Here is an 18,978-nt window from a genome sequence, read left to right on the forward strand (position 1 = left end):
ATGTCGGTCATCGATTATATAATCAGGTAAGTATGTCAACGTTATTGGTTAATCAGATCAGATAACCAGGTACATTACAAATACAAAACCCGTCCCAAACAGATAAAAAATTTCAAAACTAATCTCAAAACTATACTTTCATACGTCACCACCTTAAGCCTCGAATCGAATCAATCCTTGCCTTCGAATTCGAACAAAACACACTTCACGCACAGATATAACACACACACAATTTGTATGTGTGTGTAATAATAATAATAACAATTTATCAAATTTGTTAACAGAAGAAGATGGTGCGGATTTTACCGATGGCGTCCACGCTTACGTCACTCGCCACGTCACGATTCGGCGTGTTTAATTCGTCTTCGCGGCTCAATTCGCTTCAGTTTGCGTCTAACGGTATGGAATTACGGATGTTAATATATTAGGTTTTGTTTTTGTTGATTTGAGCGATTAATTATGGATATATTGGCTTATATTTGCTTAATTAGGTTTAGTTTTGCTTAAGAGTTAACGAATTCAGTGCATTTGTATGAATTGTGGATTATTATTAGGTTTTGTTATGTTTTTGTTGATTTTAGCGGTTAATTATGGATATATTGGATTGAATTTGCTTAATTAGTATTAGGTTTTGCTTCCGAGTTAACGAATTTTAGTGCATTTGTGCGAATTTGCGTGTTTAATTCGTCTTCGCGGTTTTAGTCGGTTCAGTTTGCGTCTTAACGGTATGGAATTACGGATATTAATATTATTAGGTTTATGTTTTGTTATTGTTGATTTGAGCGTTTAATTATGGATAATTTGGTTTGAATTTGCTTAATTAGGATTAGGATTTGCTTATGAGTTAACGAATTTTAGTGCATTTATGTGAATTTGCGTGTTTAATTCATCTTCGCGGTTATAGTCGGTTCAGTTTGCGTCTAACGGTATGGAATTACGGATATTATTAGGTTTTGTTTTGTTATTGTTGAATACTGGTTTTAATTTGCTGAATTAGGTTAAGTTTTTTCTTACGAGTTGACGAATTTTAGTCCATTTGTGCGAATTTGCGTGCTTAATTCGTTTTCGCAGTTCAATTGGCGTCTAGTGGTATGAGGTTACGGATATTATTAGGTTTTGTTGATTTGAGCGTTTAGTTTTGGATATTTTGGTTTGAATTTGTATAATTAGGTTTAGTTTTGCTTATGATTTAAACGAATGTTAGTGTATTTATGCGAATTTGCGTGTTTAATTCGTCTTCGCGGTTCAATTCGGTTCAGTTTGGCTCTAACGGTATTGAATTGTGGATGTTATTAGGCTTAGTTGTGTTTTTGTTGATTTGAACGTTTAATTATGGATATTTTGGTTTGAATTTCTATAATTAGGTTTAGTTTTGCTTACGAGTTAACGAATATTAGTGCATTCACGCGAATTTGCGTGTTTAATTCGTCTTCGCGTTTTAGTTCAGTTCAGTTTGGTTATAACGGTACGGAATTGTGGATGCTATAAGGTTTAGTTGTGTTTTTGTTGATTTGAGCGTTTAATTATGGATATTTTGGTTTAATTTTGCTTAATTAGGTTCCGGTTTGTTTTCGAGTTAACGAATTACAGCACATTCATACGAATTTGCATGTATGCGATAGATAGGATTGTTCATATCGTATTTTGGCTTGAATTTGCTTAAGTAGGTTTAGGTTTTGCTTTCGAGCTGACGAATTTTAGTGCATTTACGCTAGTTTGCGGTTAATTCACTTCAATTTGCGTCCAGTGGTATAAAATTACGGATACTATTAGGTTCTGTTTCGTTTTTGTTGGTTTGAGCGTTTAATCATGGATATTTTTGTTTAATTTTGCTTAATTAGGTTTCAGTTTGTTTTCGAGTTAACGGATTACAGTACATTCATACGGTGTATGTGATAGATAGGATTGTTCGTACCGTATTTTGGCTTGAATTTGCTTAATTGGGTTTAGTATTTGCTTACGTGTTAACTAATTATAGTGCATTTATGCGAATTTGTGTGATTTATTTGATTTGTTATTTAAGAATATGTAGGAATCTATTCTAGCAAAACTATATGTAACACTGATATAACATTGTGTTGATTATGAAATTGATGAAATGAGTTTCAACTTTCAAGGGTAACTATGAAATTAGTCTTTTTATGTTGACAAATGAACATAACAGAAGCCTTTCATTGTATGGATATTATATGATGACAGTTAGCAGGTTCATAGTTTATTAATATTCTTGATTATCATGTGGCTTTTTATGTTTGTTCAGTGAGATCGCAGTCCAAAACATTTGGTCATAGAGCTTGTAAACTATTTAGACAAGAAGCAAATAATAAACCTGCAGCTAGAACAATAGTAAGCATGGCTCAAGGAAGCACAATAACCACCCAAGAAAATGCCTTAGAATGGGTCAAAAGTGACAAGAGAAGAATGCTTCATGTTGTTTATCGTGTTGGTGACTTGGACAGAACAATAAAGTAACTTTTTTGTATTACATTATGCTAATTTATAATGTTTTAACTTCTTGTTACTTTTGTATTTTTATTTATTGAAAATTTTTTGCAGGTTCTATACAGAGTGCCTAGGGATGAAACTGTTGAGAAAAAGAGATATACCGGAGGAGAGATACACGAATGCGTTTCTTGGATATGGACCAGAAGACTCTCACTTTGTGATTGAACTCACATACAGTAAACTATCTTCTACCTGCCTTTTTGTTATGCACAAATCTTTGACTACTATCACTATTTATGCTAATTTATAAAACTTATTTGGAAATATTATCACCAAGTGTGGCAGATTGTAGACCTTAAGGTTACTGATTCATTTTCTTTGATTATCTTTTTCGGCCAGTATTCTGAGTATTTTACTTGAAGTTTGTATCTGTCTTTTTATACAAAGGAACTATAGTTGCATGGGGTTTAGCTACTTTAAAAAGTTTTGTGAACCATAATAAAACTAACCTTAAATGAGCTTCAACCAAAAAATCTGAGCCTGACTCTACTCTATTTTGCTGGTTAAACTTAATAGGCAAAAAAAATGATTATAATTTATAATATATAGTTTCATAGCCTTGGTTAAGGATAAAATAGGGACATTGGTGTTACATTAATAATTTCTATCGGTGACAGATTTCACTCTTTTTCCTTATGGTTTAGGCTAATTATTGCTAATGGGCCAAAACTGATAACATCGAAAAGTTTGCTAAATGCTAATGGGTCAATTTTTTGTTTGACCTCACTTTGAAAATTTTAAGGTTCTGCAATTGCCACCACTACCAAAACATTTGATTTGCTGCATATGCCTACGCTTGTGTATGTTAGAATCTATAGCATGATACAACATATGAAGCTCATTGGTTAACCTTTAAGGCCAGTAATTACTAATTACATATACATTCTTTGCACATGAGTAATATGACTAATATAGTAATATACATTCGTTCTGCCAGATTATGGGGTTGATAAATATGACATTGGAACTGCATTTGGTCATTTTGGCATTGCGGTTGATGATGTGAGTGAAACTTTTACCAATTGATTTGTATAGGTTCTTGCATCTGCTATACACTGTGAATTACCATGATGTTGATTAATTTTAGTAGATAATGTTATAGCATTGAAAGCATAGTCACAGGAAATGCAACATCACATGCGGTCCGCTTACCTGATCGTTCGTACCGGATCGTGGTACACAATCGTACCAATCGCCGATGGTAAGCGATCCGAATCGCTGAAATTGACTGTTCCGGAATGCTGCATGAATCATTCTAGCCTCATCCCATTCGTGTTCCTGGTGAATCCAATTCGTGTTCCCGGTGAATGATTTTGGTGTTTGGTATAGTGAAAAATCCCGTACTGGGAAACCCAAAATCCAGTTTCGCACTTTATTTGAGCCAACTGAATCGCAAATTCTCTGCAACTTCAATATTCTCGATTTCTCGGTATGTGGTACAAGAAGACAATCAATATAATGTAGGTACGCAGTACAATAACTACAACCAATTCAATTCCTCACAAATTAAATCGCAAAGCCCTTGTATCTTCTATGACTCTCAAATCTTCTGCGTAATCATGTATTTTAGTGTAAAAGAAGGTATTGATTCGGGAGTCATAGAAGATGCAGGGACTTTGTGATTTACTTTGTTAGAAAATAGAAGTTGCAGAGACTTGCGATTCAGTCGGTTCAACAAAGTGTTAAAACTGACTTGGATTTCCACAACGCGATTTTTCACAATCCCAAACACCAAAATCATTCACGGGGAATGCGAATTGGATTCATCGGGAACGGGAATGAAATGGAAATAGAACTATTCGTGCAACATTCGGTATGATTTTGTACTGCGATCCTGTACGCAGATCGGAGGTGATGTAGGGTTTCCTATTACTATGGTTTGTATGTTTGACAATTTCTGAGTATCTAAGAAGTTAATACATAAAGCACTTTTGTGGGAAAAAAAGAGTTTTTTTAGTAAAGGTTTTAAGCTTAAATAAATCAAACTTTGTTAAAAGACTCGGTAAATAGGTAATCTTAATTTACACATATATGTACAGTTTCTTGCACTGGGTATAAAGTTGATCCAAAACTAAATAATTTAATGTCAGATGTATGTTTTGAAAGTGATTGTGTGGTATTGAATAATTAGAATTAAGTTATTTGTAATAAATCAGCCTGTAGAAGATGGTGTTTTGGATGTTCTTATGATGTTTGTAATAATCAGATGATCACTTATTTAAGTGTAAGAATTTCTGCTTATTATTAATAGATAAAATGACCAAAAAGGACATGTTTGTGATAAAACGGGGGAGACATTTTGAAGTAAAAGTAAAATTACTTCAAGTTATGCTCAAAGAAGGGTAAATAGGTAACTTTATGAAGCCGACTTTTCAAAGCCATTTATATGACCCAATATAAGATGTGCTTATAAGCAAAATCTTTGTATTAATATAACATAATAATCAAAATAATTTTTTGGGTGTGCAGGTTGCTAAGACTGTTGATCTCATAAAGGCTAAGGGTGGCACTGTAACCCGAGAACCGGGTCCTGTGAAAGGTGGAAAATCAGTTATTGCATTTATTGAAGATCCTGATGGTTATAAATTTGAACTCATAGAAAGGGGTCCGACTCCTGAACCCCTATGTCAAGTAATGCTTCGTGTTGGAGATCTTGATCGTTCCATTGCTTTTCATGAGAAGGTTTGCGGTTTTCTTTTGAATAATAATATATTTATTATCACATTAAAAGCTAACTTAATATATATTTTTAAAAACATTTATACTTTAGGCTTTTGGTATGGAGCTCCTTCGCAGAAGAGATAACCCTGAATACAAGGTAAATTTTAATGAATGTAGGTCTGTAAACGAAGCAAACCTAACAGTAAACTGTTTGTAAACCGTTTGGCAGGAAGTTCGTTTACAATTGTTTATATTTAATGAACTAACTAACATGAACAAAAACTTTTGTACATTTAGTTAAATAATGAACATGAGCACATGTCTCACTAGTTCATTTATGTCCGTAAGCGTTCATTTATGTTCGTTTATTTATCTTTTTCATGTTCGTAGTTTATACATTTATGTTGTTTATGTTCGTTCGTTTACATTTGCTCTTTTATGTTGTTTATGTTCGTAGTTTATGCTCATTTATGTTAAAAAATTTAATGGCCATCACAATTCAGTCCAGTTTTAACAAATAACAAATTATGTACATGTTTACTTTTAATTGTTGTTCGCACGATAATGTTTTTTTCATCTATGTTTGTTCGTTTACGTTCACAAGCTGTTCGTTTATACTGTTAACAAATGAACACGGAGGCGGACACACTCATTTTCTTTAAGAACGAACATGAACAAGAAAACCTAGTTCGTTTAATTGCTTTTGTTTGATCGTTTGTTCGGTTAAAGTTAAACAAACACAAACATCCTACGTTTGTGTCCTTTCGGTTCATTTACGAGTCTAATAATGAATGCTTTTTTGCATTATTGTTTTTCATGTATGTAATCTTCAATTTATACATCCAAACATCTAAATTTGACAATTTATCATCTTCTTAATCAAGCCCTTTTAGCATTATTAATTCCCACTAAACAAATATTTGATTGTGCAGTACACCATAGCAATGATGGGGTATGGACCAGAGGATAAAAATGCTGTACTAGAGTTGACTTACAATTATGGAGTCAAAGAATATGACAAAGGAAATGCTTATGCTCAGGTCAACAAAATAATATATTTTTTTTATATTTATTAATTGCATTTTAGCATTTATATTGTAATAACTAAATTTTTGCTTAATAAACAGATAGCAATAGGTACAGACGATGTTTATAAAACCGCAGAAGCAATAAAGCTTTTTGGTGGGAAAATTACCAGAGAACCGGGACCATTACCTGGTATTAGCACCAAAATTACAGCGTGTTTGGATCCTGATGGTTGGAAAACGGTACGTTCACATAGGCCGTTTGCATAGGCCTGTAGACGAAACCGAGCGTTCAGTGAACTATTTGTGAACTATTCGGTAGGAAGTTCGTTTATTTAATAAATGAACGAACATGAACAAAAAGTTTTGTTCATTTAGTCAAACGAATGAAATGAACACATCTCGTTGGTTCATTTATGTTCTTTTGTTTACGTTTATATATGTTCGTTAATTTAGGTTTTAGCTCGTTCGTTTTAAATCGTTAATATATTCATTAAAATATTTTTGGCTCATTACAACCTATAGTTTTATTAACTTTTTATTTCACATTACTTAGAACTTGTTTTAGCTCAGTTTATGTTCATTCATTTACGTTCGTGAACCGTTCGTTTGTGCTGCTAACTAAATGAACGAACACGAACAAGAAAATTTTCATTCATGTTCAATCGTTTGTTCGGTTAAAGTTAAATGAACGAACATGAACACGGTTCATCCGTGTGTGTTTGGTTCTTTTACAAGCCGAAGTTCACATACTAGGTTAAAGTTTAGTACGGGTCAAAACAGGCTGGAACGGGTTGGCTCACAAACACTTATTTATGTAGTAATGGGTTATTTATGATTTAAAATTAGTATGTTAAGAGTAAGGGACTGTTTGGTAGCCTCTTAATCATTAAGATGCTACCTCTGAATCGGTTAGAGGTAGTGTGTGTTTGGTTACACCTCTTAATTGCTAATGGTAAGAGCATTCTCATCCCATCCACCATTTTTTTACCCTATAATTTAACTAAAATTTAAACTTTTCAAAATTTAATACTCAATTTAAAAATCTCCCACAACCCATCCACATTTTTTATCTTTAGCTTACTCACAAACAATTATTTTATTATATTTCTCGTTTTTATACACTCACAATAATTTAAAGAATGATGAATAGTAACTTTTTATATATAAAAAGTTGGTGTAGCAACTTTTTATAATTAGTGGTCTTCTCTTATTGATTCAGCACAAGATTGTCAAACAACCCTTAATAATAGTATAAATCTTTGAATAAATGCCCAATAGCAACAGTTTGTAAATTGTAATAAATAATTAATATTTTTTAATACACTAAATATAACTGGAAAGCCAGTATTGTTTTTTAACAGCTTTTAATGGCATACTTTTTTTTGTCACTAACAGGATTTAAACCGACACGATTTAGTAAGACAGAGCTTTACACTAGGCCAAAGGCCCTTTGGTGAAAAAACAACGCGCTACTAAACTGAATCTTTGAATAAAGTGATTTAGAAAGTTGTATCATGCATCTAATTGTTTCCATGTAACTCGTTTAAGATTAATTTGTTGTCGATACTTTGCAGGTTTTTGTTGATAACGTCGATTTTCTGAAAGAACTAGAATGACGTGGAAAGCCCCCCGTTTTGTAGATAATTGAAGTTTGGTTAAGTTGTCACAGGTTGAAATCTTGGTAGAATGGCTAATAATGTATACACCATTTTGTGTTTTTGTGGTTAAATTTGTTATGAACAACAAAAGGAGAAAATAGCATGGTAGAGTTGGGACATTACCACTTTGTGTACCATTTATTTGAATTTCAGTAATTTTTGCCACCTTCATATCCACTTATTTTTGTTTTGGTATCGTAGGGGTCGCGGTTCAAATATTAAGTTATGTAGCTGTTAACGCTTATTAACTCGCTTAATGTTATGTAGTTATTAAGCTGCAAGTTTTGTTGATCACACCATTTATTCTGCTGAAGTACAAGTTTTAAAGTGCGAGGTGTGAATTTAACATAAGATAACGGTAATAAATAGGTTGTGTTTGGGTTTAGGGTTTAGGGTGGTAAGTTTTGAATATTTACTGTCTGTGTTTGATTTTATGTTTGGGTTGTGAACGGGAGTATGACTCAAATGGGGTCGGTTGTTTCTATGGCTATGTAAAGCCGATTTGTATTTTGTTTTGATTATGAATGAAAAACGATATAAATTTCTTGTCTCCTAGTCTAATTGCTCTCTGGCTTTGGTCTATTTTCTTGGGGTCATTTGATTAACGAATCAGTTTGTGTGAACGACTCGAAGAACAAACAAAAGACGGACTAACTTTATGACATGGAATAAAAACAATTGTAAAGAAGTTTTAAGAGAGTGGCTCTGGGGTGATCGAGTCGGTTGTGCCATTAAGGTGTTGAAGAAGGGCCGAGTAAAGCAAAAGCCGGTTGTGCCATTAAGGTGTTGAAGAAGGGCCGAGTAAAGCAAAAGCGGGAGCTGTGAAAGAGTAGAGGGTACTTCTTTGGGATATTGTGGTGGGAAAGGCGGGTGCCATTCTTGTGGTCGTTCAAAGCAAAACCAAAAGAGTAAAACTCGATAGATACTTGATTATTAATAGTAAATTTAATTTGGGTGTGTGAAAAATATTAGATAAAAAATGGTTTTATTTGGTAGATTGAGTGCCACAGGGGTGAATCTAAATCCGTATCCAAATATTCGGGAATCCGAATTTTCGGATATGGATTCGAATAGTGATTTTGAAAATTTTCGGATACTTCGGATATCCGAACTATCCGAAATATTTTTTTGGATAAGTTTTTTGATATTTCGAATAATTTTTCGGATATTTTGGATAACTTTTGGAAATTTTTTGGATATTTCGAATAATTTTTTGGATATGCGAATATTTTTAAAAGTAGTTGTTTAAATTTTTTATAATTATTTTTTTTTCAAGAGTCGAATATTCGACTTTGAACACCCAAGTTCCATTACTAGATCCTAGGATTGGCAAACTATGCTCAATTCCAAAAACAAAAATAATGCTAGAAGCAAATGTAAGGACTCACATCCATCATGACAAACTCATGGGATCGCCATATGAATTTGACAATACTACTTGGCCCATGGGTATCAGTGACTGACTATTAGAGATGTACAAAACTGGTTTTAATCTTAAACCGAACTGTTTTGGTCAACGGCTGGTCAAAACTGATTTGACTCAAACCGGTTCGGATTATAAACTGGTTTAGAAGCAATACAGGCCGGCTTGGTCACGTCAGTGCGGTCCAGCCCGGTTTATAAACCGGTTTTCCTCAATCGGTTCGGTAGATCTTAAGGGGAACCGGTCCTGAAACTGACGGTTTGGGTGAAACCGGTTTTAAACCCAAACCGGTTCGGTTTGGTTTGCCTAAATCCGGTCCCAACCCCATTTCTTTGTACACCTCTACTGACTATAGGTCGAAACAGTAGCTGAGTTGCTTGGTGACGGCTGCGTAGCGACGACTGGGGACGATGGACGGTGGTCTAGCTTCAGGATCGGCTGGACTGGAGGGTAGTGCCGGTCGGACCGTCAGCCGGGCACGTAATTTTTGGGGGTCAAAATTTTTATATATACATTTAAAAATATAAAACTTGTAAAATATAATTTGATATTTACCATCTTGTAATTATTGGGTCCAACACTTATTTATCCATAATCCATTTAATCAAGTTTAATTTATTAGGTCGAAACTAAAACTAACATTTAAAAGTAAAATAAAAACCAAACGCAAAATAAAAGAAAATAGCAGCTGATTGAAATTCCTCATTATCTCTTTCCTTTTTTGTGAATGCTGAACAAAACATGAACAGCAACCAACCCAGCCCGACCACTGTTGTTGGTTTGTCGTTGACCACAAGGCTCCTTCGTGGTTGACCAAGCCAGTCACCAAAGACCAAGGTATTTTTTTTTTTCAATATTAGGAGATCTTCACAAATCAACACTTAATCATTAGTTATTATGGTTTTCGATTTTTAATAATATATTTTCTATGCTTATTGTTATAACAATAAGCATCGTTTAAGAAAATAGCTTATATATTTCGTCACTCGTTAGGGCTATGGGTCCTTTTATTTCAGTTCGGCCGAGGTATTTAAATCTTTGGGGACGGCCCTGTCTAGCTTGATGGCGTTGTTGGTTTATGAATTGAATTAAATCAAAGAAGCTCTGATACCATAAAAGTGTTTACGGTAGTAATGTTTTTTTAAAAACGCCACTAATTAGTATAGTTGACATATTGTGTATACACCCATACACGAAACGTGCATACATATACACGACATGTAAACTTATCATGTACCCGTTCCCAAACTGGAACACGAACCTGATAGTTCGATGGCGCCGCTACGACTCTGACGAGCATGCCAGATTGCCAGAGAATTGGAGGGAATTTACCGAACCATCGAGATCCGGAGATGGAGAATTGGAGAAGGGTTTGTGTGTCGTCATATAAAAATTTAGGGTTAACTATTCAAAGCAAATAAAAATTTAGGGTTAACTATTGGAGAGATGGGCAAATAAACCGGTTAACCGAACCGACCCAAAACCAAACCGGTTTTAACCCAAACCCGTTTTGAGTTGTAAACTGGTTTGCGCACAGAAACATGTTAATTAGGCCACACCATTTACGGCCAACAAAACCCTCATTCTTTCCATAAACCCTAGACTAGACCATGGAAGCAGCCAACAAAACCCACCAAAACGACACCGTACAACCACACAAGAGGAAGAAGCAGAAAGAAGTAGCCATATTCGGCAACTACCGAAACTACTACACTTATCGCGTAATCCCTAAAACCCTAATTTTATTTAGTTCATGTTTCTATATATTAATTGATGGTGTTAATTGCTGCTAAGTAAACCTAGGGTTTCAAGGTATTTAAATGTTTTTGGGCAATTGGATTGGAAATTATATGTAAAAAATCTTAATTTTACATAGTCTTTTTTTATGTATAACAAAATTAAGTTTTTTTTTTACGCAATCAGGTAGGAATTTTACATGTAAAAAATCTCAAATCTTTTTTTTATATAACAAAAATGAGGTTTTTTTTCTCTTTAACGCAATCGGGTAGGAATTTTACAGGTGAAAAACTTAATTTTACGCAATCTTTTTTTGAGAATTTATTATTATTTTTTTTTGTTAGAACGATTTCTATGTGTGTTTATATGCAAAAACTCCGGAAAAAATGAGTCTTTTTTTTTTAACACGACCGGGTAGGAATTTTACATGTAAAAAAACTTAATTTTACATAATTGCCTTTTGAGTTTTTATTATATTTCTTTTGTTAGAACGTTTTCCACGTGTGTTCATATGCAAAAACTCCGGAAAGAAATTTGAGCAAAAAGATTTTTTACATGTAAAAATGAGTTTTTGTGACTTTTTTAAATGTAATATTTATTACGGTTTCCACCTTTTTTTGTGATTTTCCTATGAACCATCTATATATATGTATGTATTGACAGTGTTGTAGAACTTGCTAGGCACTAGTTGGGTGGTGAGGTACTGACCAGCAATTAATTGGGAGTTTTTAAAATTTAAGAACTCGTTAACCCTAATCATTTTTTTATATAGTTAATGATTGTACCAATCCTGAATTCCTCAAAAACTTTGTAATGGTACCGGCTCGGTATCCGTAAGGTACAGTACCGGTATCGTAGGCAAAAGTTGGGTAAATACTGGTACCGATACCATTGCCCGGTACCATTTGCTCATCCCTAGTTAATATTATTTGAGAGTTGTTTTATCATTTAATCTATGCAATTTTGTGATCATAAAATTACATATAGTAAGTGACAAAACTATCCTCAAATAATCTGTAATATATCAATTAAATAAATAAATATAAATAAATAAATAAATTGGTGGGTTGTTAAGAGTTCTTAAACTTCTTAAATTATTTGGGAGTTCTGAAATGAACCGTATCCTATATATATACAAAAATTTTCAAGTACTTCAAGGATTTTGAATGAAATTTGACCGATTTTGAATGATCTGGGCCGGCTTTGACAGACTGCCTATTTCAGGCCCGATTAGCTGAAATCGCATCGGCTAAGCACCAATTTCCGATTAGTCGATGATAATTAAATGTTTTAGGACAGTAAACAGAAACTAATAAGTTTGATTTAAGCATATAAGTTAGTCTTGTTGCTGAATGTGAGTTATTGTCTGCATTCTGCAATGGAGTTTGATTTTGTGTTTACGGTCAAATAATTCTTCAGATTGATCAAGGCTTGGAAGAAGATCCGAGAATAAAGGTTATGAGGAAGGAATGGTTTGAAGGAAAAAACTGTCTTGACATCGGCTGCAATAGCGGATTAATAACCGTTACAGTCGGTAATCTAAAGTTTCCATTTCGAGTCAAAGTTTACAATAAATAAACTATCTGTGACACGTTAGCATCAAGTGTAAAATAAAAGTTATACTTTCATTTTGTTATTATAATGAATGTGATAATTTTTATTTATTGCAGCAAAAAAGTTTGGTTGCGAGAAAATTCTCGGGATTGACATAGATTCAGGTGAGTAACTTTGATCTTGAATAATTCAAGACATATGAATCTTACAATAAATATTTTTTAATTTTGGTCAAAAACTGTTTGTGGGTCCTGTTTAAAACCAAACTATTCTAACACGTTTATAATTTTTTGTTTTTAGCTCGAGTTCAGGATGCATATTGGAACCTTAGAAGAATTGTGAAAATGAGCGAAAAAAAGAAGGATCAAACGGTTGACAAGTCAAAGGATGATGGAACCAATGGCGTAACCGAGCCGCCAGAGAAAACGGGCCGGGTTGAAAGTTCAGGGGATTCTCCTGATTCATATCTGTTTGACCGAGTCTCATTCCAGAAAGATAATATTGTTCTTGATTGGTCAATACCGGGGAATAAGGTGTACGATACCATTCTTTGGTAAGTTTATTCTTTGCCGTATGTTTATTTAAATACCAAAGCTACCCTTGAGTAACTATTGTAACCACATACTACGCTATGCTTTAAGCGATTTATTTATATACGAGTTTACTACTTTTTAATTTGCGTCTGACCGGTTTGACCCGCAAACGCTTTTCTCTTCGTTTTAAAACTTTTTAACTGGTTATTAATGTGTTGAATATGATTTACATTGTTGATAACTTTTGATCTGTTTCTTTTTTAGCTAAATCTTTTGACTTTTTTTTGTTTCCCTTTGACTGGTTTCGTTTGGCATTAAGTGCGTTTGTTTTCTGCCGTGCAGCCTAAGTGTTACAAAATGGATCCATTTAAATTGGGGCGATGAAGGTTTAATTACATTATTCTCAAAAGTTTGGCGGCTTCTTAAACCTGTAAGTGTTATTTTTTAAACAGTTTAAGGGCATTTTTGTCTTTTTATTTCTTTTTAATTTTCTTTCTGAGTTGACTTGTGAGATAATAAAACTCAAGTTAATACATTCGTTCGTAACTGAGCGACTGAGCCAAAACTGTCACCTCTAATTATTACTTTTTACAAGTAACAATTCTCTCTTCATTTTTACAACTTTTATATATAGCTAATGTGTGATTAATCTTAAAACAGGGTGGAGTTTTTATATTGGAGCCTCAGCCATGGAAATCATACATTAGTAACCGTCAAGTGTCAGAGGTATATTCAATTATGACGTTTATTACACAAAAATTGAGTTATTTTTCACTTTTCAGTCATAGTACTTAGAGAGAGAGAAAATGTTTTCTCCAAGTAAAAAGGATGTTGTCGCCCCGTCATTATCTTATTGTTTCATTAAATGACAAGAATAACCCTTGTACAAAAGACCAAATGGCCCTCATATACAATGCACATGACTTGACTTCACGTAAAAACTAACAAAGGACGAAATTTGTAATCTTTACAAAACATAAAGGATGTTTCTTGTTATTTCTTTAGTTTAAGAACAGTTTCTGAAAAATGGTATAAACTTAAACGACGAAAAGTCGAAAATTGTAATTTACTCTAGTCAACGATGGAAAGGTGAAGTAAGTTACATTTTGGTTTGGTTAACCTTTCTTTTGTACTCAGATCATATCTATTTTACATATATGTTTTATTTTTAATTTATTATGCCATTGATTTATTTTTTTGTAATCTACAGGTAGCATCAACTAACTATAAGAATCTTAAAATATTTCCAGATCAATTTCAAGATATTCTTTTGGACAAGGTTTGTACTTTTCTATTTTATTATCGTAAATACATACAAACGGCGCGTGTTGTGTATGCACACATACGGGGGGCTTGTTAAACCCTAATGTTCTCCTAAACAGTTAATGCGAAAAAATATCGGACTCAGTCAAGGACCGATATATGGGATATCGGTTATCGCGGTGGGATATCGGTAATTTTAATATAATTTAAAATTCATATATATTGCAATCTAACACTAATAATTCAGTACAATCTCCTACATTAAGAAATTAACCTTTTGCAACTTGCAAAACACTAACAATTGTAGCAAGTAGGAATTGATTAGATAATTAAGACTTAAAACAGGAATATCGGTGATATATCGGTACTGATATTTTACCAAGGGACCAATAATCGGTCCGATATAGTGGTGATATCAACTGCATAGATGGTCTCATAGATGATATAATGAGAATCTGAAACATAGATGGTGAAATATGAAATTTTAAATGTTTGTAAGAGATTAATGTGAAAGTTTATTTTATTTTATTTTTTATTGCAGATTGGGTTTAGGGAAATCGAGAATTTGAGTTCGAGTTTATCAGGAAGCAAAACCGGGTTTAATCGTCCCATTTTAGCTTTATGGAAGTGAAATAGATTTGGCTATTGGGTATCCATTTTTGTTAGAGAGGGTACCCTGTTATATAAATGATGGAATGTGAATGGATATGGATAATATAAATGCCATTTTTGTTCATTCAGAGCTTAATTTAGAGTGTGTATCAGTAATAAGATTCATGTTACTAACAAATTAGTTTAGAGGGTGTATGAGTTTGCTTATCCAAATTAATACTTACATAAACTTATGCTTATATAAAGAACTAGAGGTGTACAAACTGGGTATGGTCAAAAAAAGTCAAAAGTGGGTCGGGTAGGAACTGGTTCTGGGTATAGTTAGGCATTTGACTGAGTTATGGTCGGGTTTTCCGTTAGGTTTTGGGTAGGGTTGGGTCGGGTTTTGACCGGATAAAGGGGGAGCTAGTTCCGGTCGGGTCCGGTTTTGAGTACAGGTCTGGGGAGAAAGCCAAAAAAACAGGGCGTATCTGCGAGTCGGGTACGGGTAGGAACTAGTACTGGGTCGGGTTCGGAACTTGGTATTTTTTGCATTTCTATAAAGAACGATAGTTTGAAAATGGCTTATTGTGAATAACTTATATCGCTATACGAGTTAGCTTTAAAAATCATGTGCGTTGATGCGTAAGGTGATCAAGTTAATAGTTTGAAAATGGCTTATTGTGAATAACTCATATCGCTATATGAGTTAGCTTTAAAAATCATGTGCGTTGATGCGTAAGGTGATCAAGTTAACGTCAGTCTCGCTAGCTGATAGCTGATGTTTGCGCTAATGACACCACACTAATTTTAATGCATACGACCTCCCATGTCAGCTTATGATAATGATGGCTCCATAATCTCATTATCGGTGTTTTTAGAACCAAACCTACTTGTTAAATGATAACTATATTATCGTATGGCCAGTGTTTTCAAAACCAGACTGATCTGTCGATTAGAACCGGTCTGTTGTGTGTATTAACTGTCTTTAATAAATTTTACAGGATTTCAATTTTTTTGCACGTTTTTTTGTTTTTATCATTAAAATTCTGATTTACTAATTCATACTAATTAATCCAATTCGTAGTTGTTGATGTGTATATCGATCGATCATAGAAGAAAGCCCCTGCTTCATTTTGATTAAGCTTCCTTCCTATTAAGGTCTTCTCAGATACAAGAAAATGATTCAGTTCCAGAGCTAAAGATCGTAATTCTCGAACAAACAACAAAAGGTATTCGTCGTATGTGGCTTTTCAGAGTGTCTTATTGTTAAGCATAGTCATCATTTTTTCTATCAATCTGTCTATTCAGCAAATAAATAACAGTTCTGCCTCTCAATATGTATAGTCTTGGATATCAATAATGATCGATCAGTCTATTCGGATACTTGATCGATCTACTTACTTCTATTAACTTTTTTATTCAAGGTTATATATTTTCATAATAATACAAATTCACCCAAAAAAATAAGTCATAATATCCACAACTTTGAAACTTTTAAACTATTTACAACGTCATCATCTGATTTTTAAAACTGTCAGACCAGTAAACCATAAAGATGTCCCGTCCAACGGATACTTTAGTTACAAAAACATTGCTCATTTCCACATAAAATGTAGAAAAAAATTTCTAAGCATTACTTCTTTTTACACTATAAATAAACATCCTAAATCAAAACAACATAATTCACAAACAACTAACATATAAACCATTTTTACTCAACATGAACCCAAACACCCTTACTAGGAACACCGCGAAAATTCACAAACAGCATGTAATAACCCGGGGGAGCAATCTTCCCCGACGGCGGTGCCAAGGCCGTGATCGACCCGTCTGCCACCGCCTTCAATGGCACAACCACAAGCCTTTGGTTCATTGAAAACCCATGAATTGTGAATGGTGGATACACTAATGTCACCTTCACATTTTTATCATTTACTTGACCACTAAACTTAACATTAATCTTGAACTCTTGCTCATATTTTAAAACCTTATCGGTCCCCTCAGGCGTGATCACGGGCCGATGGCTCGCTAACGCGGGGTCCAGATAATGTGGTGAGAATTTCTCAACCCGAAGCTCGGTTGGGTACTCGGCTTTTAGAAGATATTTTGAATGTGGGTTACTTCCCGCGACTAATATCTTCCCGTCGGGTATTAAAGCCGAGACCGAATGGTACATTCGGGCTATGTTGGTTGGAACCATTTCTTTAAAGCGTTGACCCATCGGTTTATGCGGGGTGTATAATATAGGCGTGAAGTTCGGGTCGATCGCGTTTTCCCAACCTGCGACTCCCTTTTGTGCGCCATTGATCATTAGTAGGTCCCCGGTCGGGAGGTGGAGTAGGTCCCCCATGCACCGGCATGTCTTGTTCTTTGACCCACGTGGTCTGACAACACTAGTCGGTGGCAGTCCCGAAGAGCGGGCATGAAAACCTGCTCTTTGGTATGTTTACTGTCCACCGACTGGTACGCTTCTTGCGAGTTTCCGCCACAAATAACCACCTCGGTGTGGATGTCGCCCGTGGTGACGGTTAGCGGGAGGAGCGTGGCCATCCCGGATGCCGGGTAGTTTCGAGCCCCACCGGGAAGTTTCGGACTATGGCGCCCGGCCCGTGGAAGGGTGGAATATAATGCCACGGTCGTTGGCGAAGAGGAAAACGTTACCGTCGGGAATGAGGAATAGGAACGGGTAGAGGTTGTTTTCGATGTACATACCGGGCCCTGGTTTTTTCGGGACAGTTGTTTCTTGTAAGAACTTAAGGTTGAATTTTTGTGACGGGAATTCGAGTTTGTTTGGCGGGACTAAATCGTAGCTAAACGAGTTTCGACCACCCACAACTACCGCACTTCCGTCTTCCAAAACTTGGTTAGATGAATACCTGCATGGTTCGATTCGGTTCAGTTCAGTTAATTTTGAGTAAAATTAAAAAATATATATTTTTAAAAACAAAGGATATGTAGTCAATATTACCATCTATTATCAGCAAGAATATTTTTTTTCTCCACAAAGTTAGCATTGGGGTCATTCATTGACAACATTCTAACCGATTTAACGCCGCCTCGGGTGCCGCCGGTAGCCACCAAGTCACCCGTGGGCCATAAGTGTCCCGACGAGCACCATGGTTCACCATCCATCTACGATACACACTCGATGAGTAAAAGCAAATACACGCATAAATAAGACGATTGAAAACAATTACTTACATAAACTGTCCGACTTTGTCCAGTCTCGACATCATAAGCAATGGCGTGTGCATAGCAATCGGGCTTAAAGTTCATCTCCGGGCTTTTCGGGCAGTTGCCCGGTGGGCCGAGTTCCCTGGCAGACGGACCGAGAGACGTTGTATCAAACCACACGGCTTTGTTGTTCGGCATCAGCTGAAATTGCATTGCCGCAACACCCACATTCGGATTATCAATCGCCCATGAACCCTTAAAGTCCGTCTCTAAGTTGTTTTCATCCAACGGTGCTCCAGGTGGAATTTGAGCCGGGGTTCCTGGTGGGACCATCACAGGATCTCCAGGTGAAACAGTTCCATCTGAAATTTCAAGTGGGACGTGCGTTCCTGGTGGGACCACATGACCAGGATCTCCAGGTGGGACCAATGTTGGATCTCCATGTGGGACCATAGTCGGATCTACATGTGGGACCACAACCGGAACTATGGTATGTCCCTTACCGTGTTTTCTTTGACCCATACCATGGTGTGGGCCTGCGCTGGCAACAGAAAACGCAAAGAAAAGAGCAAGGATAACGTGGCCGACGGAGGCGGAGGGTGGTGGAGCCATTTTAGTGAAATAATATTAACCATATTGTTGCCTTTGATAGATGAAAATATGAAACATTGGTCCAAAAATCATGGAAGTCCATACACAAATCATTTGGTTGTTAGATTTTGTGGTTAATGAGCAAAACATGGGATAACAAGTTGCAAAATCTAGAGTACACACAAACAAGCACAAGGTACAAGTAGCTTATGCTAAAACATCCATATCAACAATTACACATCTAGGATTACACATAT

The 18,978-nt window shown here is 35.2% G+C and overlaps 2 protein-coding genes and 1 pseudogene across 2 annotated transcripts; 2 read left to right on the plus strand and 1 right to left on the minus strand.

Annotated features, from left to right (window-relative positions):
* Nucleotides 1-230: 230 nt before the first annotated feature.
* Nucleotides 231-7,944, plus strand: LOC143618054 (putative lactoylglutathione lyase, chloroplastic). Its single transcript, XM_077090393.1, has 9 exons — nucleotides 231-399; nucleotides 2,261-2,468; nucleotides 2,557-2,681; nucleotides 3,443-3,507; nucleotides 4,975-5,187; nucleotides 5,276-5,323; nucleotides 6,099-6,206; nucleotides 6,294-6,434; nucleotides 7,769-7,944. Exons 1-9 carry the CDS (start codon nucleotides 291-293, stop codon nucleotides 7,808-7,810), a joined length of 1,059 nt encoding a protein of 352 aa, XP_076946508.1. The 5' UTR covers nucleotides 231-290; the 3' UTR covers nucleotides 7,811-7,944.
* Nucleotides 7,945-10,885: 2,941 nt separating this feature from the next.
* Nucleotides 10,886-15,044, plus strand: LOC143618055 (putative RNA methyltransferase At5g51130). Its single transcript, XM_077090394.1, has 8 exons — nucleotides 10,886-10,996; nucleotides 12,432-12,546; nucleotides 12,683-12,730; nucleotides 12,867-13,119; nucleotides 13,442-13,529; nucleotides 13,760-13,825; nucleotides 14,310-14,378; nucleotides 14,904-15,044. Exons 1-8 carry the CDS (start codon nucleotides 10,886-10,888, stop codon nucleotides 14,991-14,993), a joined length of 840 nt encoding a protein of 279 aa, XP_076946509.1. The 3' UTR covers nucleotides 14,994-15,044.
* Nucleotides 15,045-16,626: 1,582 nt separating this feature from the next.
* LOC143618058 (putative aldehyde oxidase Art an 7) lies at nucleotides 16,627-18,931 on the minus strand (annotated as a pseudogene).
* Between the last annotated feature and the right edge of the window lie 47 nt (nucleotides 18,932-18,978).

The sequence above is a fragment of the Bidens hawaiensis genome, unplaced genomic scaffold, assembly GCF_021521415.1.
Source record: "Bidens hawaiensis isolate Kalapana, Puna unplaced genomic scaffold, B.hawaiensis_p1.1 tig00062577_1, whole genome shotgun sequence".
NCBI lineage: Eukaryota > Viridiplantae > Streptophyta > Magnoliopsida > Asterales > Asteraceae > Bidens > Bidens hawaiensis.

Excerpts from the sequence above, each read along its gene's own strand:
- LOC143618054 (XM_077090393.1), top strand. The coding sequence starts at position 291 with ATGGTGCGGATTTTACCGATGGCGTCCACGCTTACGTCACTCGCCACG. Across the intron at positions 400-2,260 it reads GCTTCAGTTTGCGTCTAACG|TGAGATCGCAGTCCAAAACA; the intron begins GTATGGAATTAC and ends ATGTTTGTTCAG. Across the intron at positions 3,508-4,974 it reads TTGGCATTGCGGTTGATGAT|GTTGCTAAGACTGTTGATCT; the intron begins GTGAGTGAAACT and ends TTGGGTGTGCAG.
- LOC143618055 (XM_077090394.1), top strand. The coding sequence starts at position 10,886 with ATGGAAGCAGCCAACAAAACCCACCAAAACGACACCGTACAACCACAC. Across the intron at positions 12,547-12,682 it reads ATTAATAACCGTTACAGTCG|CAAAAAAGTTTGGTTGCGAG; the intron begins GTAATCTAAAGT and ends TATTTATTGCAG. Across the intron at positions 14,379-14,903 it reads AAGATATTCTTTTGGACAAG|ATTGGGTTTAGGGAAATCGA; the intron begins GTTTGTACTTTT and ends TTTTTATTGCAG.